Here is a 2,006-nt window from a genome sequence, read left to right as displayed (position 1 = left end):
CCCAGGGCCGCCCCGGCCCCGCTGCGCTCCAGCTCACCTGGTCGAGCAGGGGGAGGCGTTTGACGCATGCCCGCTCCGTCTCCAGCAGCTCCAGGGCGATTCTCTTTTCCTCTGGTTCCTGCATGGGGAGAAGGGATCAATCTCGTGGGCAGAGGCGGGCCCCACCAGCCTGAGGGGATTCAGCTCCATTGTTTCCCAGTGTTCACAGCCACAGCCCAGCATCAAACTGGACCTCCCTCCATGTGAGGGCAAGGGAAGGGCATCTACGAAGTCCACCCTGGCTGGACCCCCAAGGTGTAGCTATACCAGAGCTGGAAGAGACAAGCTCTGCTTGGATCTATCAAGCACCCCAGGGAAGGGGCTACTTCTCTGTCACCCCACACGCGGGCTCTCGCAGGACAGGGACTTCCGCAGTGCCAGCACAGACTCCAGCTTTGATCCAGCCCATGTGACTCCCCACCTGAGCGTGGGCAGTCACCAGCCTGGCCAGAGCTGCCTCCAGAGCTCACCTTGCTGCCAGCCTCAAGGCCTGGCTCCTGCTGCCTCCTCCAGTCATCCCCACTGATCTTCTGTCGCAAAGAACGGAGGCATTTGAAGCTGAGCCCCAGCTGACCCTGCTGCTCCTCCTCCTCCTTCTCCTCTTGCTCTCCTTGGTGCCTGGCAGCCATCTGGGAGAGGCCCTGGCTGCTGGGGAGTGCTGGAAGCTGCTGGGGCTGGCTGGTTGTGGTAGTCTGGCTGTGCAGAGCCTGCTGGTGCCTCCAGGCACATTTGCCAGCCCTGCCACGGAGGAATCAGCACAATCAGGTCACCCATTCCCCCAGCACAGTGCGGCCCAACCTGGCTCCCAGGTTAAAGCCACCATCCTTGAGCAGCACCCAGCACTGATGCTGCTTTGCTCTGCCATGGCCCTGTGGATACAACCAGGGCTCTGAAAGCCCCTAAATCCTCCCGGGGGGCAGGATCCAGCCCCTCTTCTGTCAGTGCCTCCCGCTGATGCGGCCAGTTCCCATCCTGCTCTAGAAAAGTGCGACCCTGCTGTTCATCCCACCCACAGCCGTTCACTTCCTGGCCCTTCGGCGGCCACTGCGGAGCCAAAGCCAGGAGCCAGCAGCCTTGGGCACGAGACTTTAAAAGCCCAGTAGCCGAGAGGTGTCAGTCAAGAGGAGGTTGTGTGGTGCCTTTGCAGGGTGTAGCCTTTTGGCGGTTTTCTCTCTTCCCTTTTCTGGCAAAGAGAAGGAAAACCAGTCCAGAGCAGCCATGGGGGAGAAGCCTCACAGGGCACGGGCCGTGACGCTGACGATGGTGAGTTGTCGGTCACCCGAGAGCTGGTTCCGGTAGTGAACTGCTTCTGGCAGAAACTGGAAAGACATCCACAGGCAGCCAGCAGACAGGAGTGGGATGAGGAGGAGGAGAAAACTGGGACGAAACAGGATGCAAAATGGCAAAGTTGCTGACTCGAGGGGCAGAACTCCTCTGGAGAGGACAGTGGGTCCATCCCCACGCTGAGCACGGCGGTGAGTTCGGGAGCGTGTCCGCCGCCATCACACATGCCCTCCGGGCCAGGGGGGCTGGCAGAACCTTTCAGGTCCCTCCCAGTGCCCCCCAGACCTGTGCCGGCCTAAATTCACTGCTGAGACCCGACAGGATCCTTCTGCTTGCACTAACTTGGGCTGACCTGGTTTCTGTTCCAGAAGACAGCTTCCTCCAAGAGTTACTTTTAGTTCCTCTAAATCAAACTCACGCGTCACGATAGACAACAAACAGACGGCAGCAGCAAAAGGCAGGCAGGTCAAACGCTGCCAACAGTTCCAACCCCACGTTTCGACCGTGGGAAGGAGCACACCTCTCTGGAGCCGTCCCGAGCACAAAGCCCGGGGCAAAGCACGGCGGGGAGACGCAGGAGAAGCTCCCAGAGCAGAAGGAGATCTCGTATCTGACCGTCTTTAGGAAGCACTGCAGAACTCACCCACCCCCTGAGAGCACCTCGCTTGTACAGGGAAAGGTCA

At 60.1% G+C, this 2,006-nt stretch overlaps 1 protein-coding gene across 1 annotated transcript in view; it reads right to left on the bottom strand.

The window, feature by feature from the left end:
• Positions 1-1,358, bottom strand: part of FGD2 (FYVE, RhoGEF and PH domain containing 2) — a gene marked incomplete at its 5' end in the record, with an annotated part of 8,012 nt that extends 6,654 nt beyond the window's left edge. The window contains 3 exons of the mRNA XM_010142086.1: positions 38-118; positions 510-777; positions 1,276-1,358. Coding sequence (XP_010140388.1) covers positions 38-118; positions 510-777; positions 1,276-1,358 — 432 coding nt within the window. The remainder of the gene's footprint in view (positions 1-37; positions 119-509; positions 778-1,275) is intronic.
• Positions 1,359-2,006: the final 648 nt, after the last annotated feature.

The sequence above is a fragment of the Buceros rhinoceros genome, unplaced genomic scaffold (assembly GCF_000710305.1).
Source record: "Buceros rhinoceros silvestris isolate BGI_N320 unplaced genomic scaffold, ASM71030v1 scaffold28308, whole genome shotgun sequence".
NCBI lineage: Eukaryota > Metazoa > Chordata > Aves > Bucerotiformes > Bucerotidae > Buceros > Buceros rhinoceros.
The sequence above is the reverse complement of the archived record's forward strand: the minus strand, read 5'-3'. Positions and strand labels throughout refer to the sequence as shown.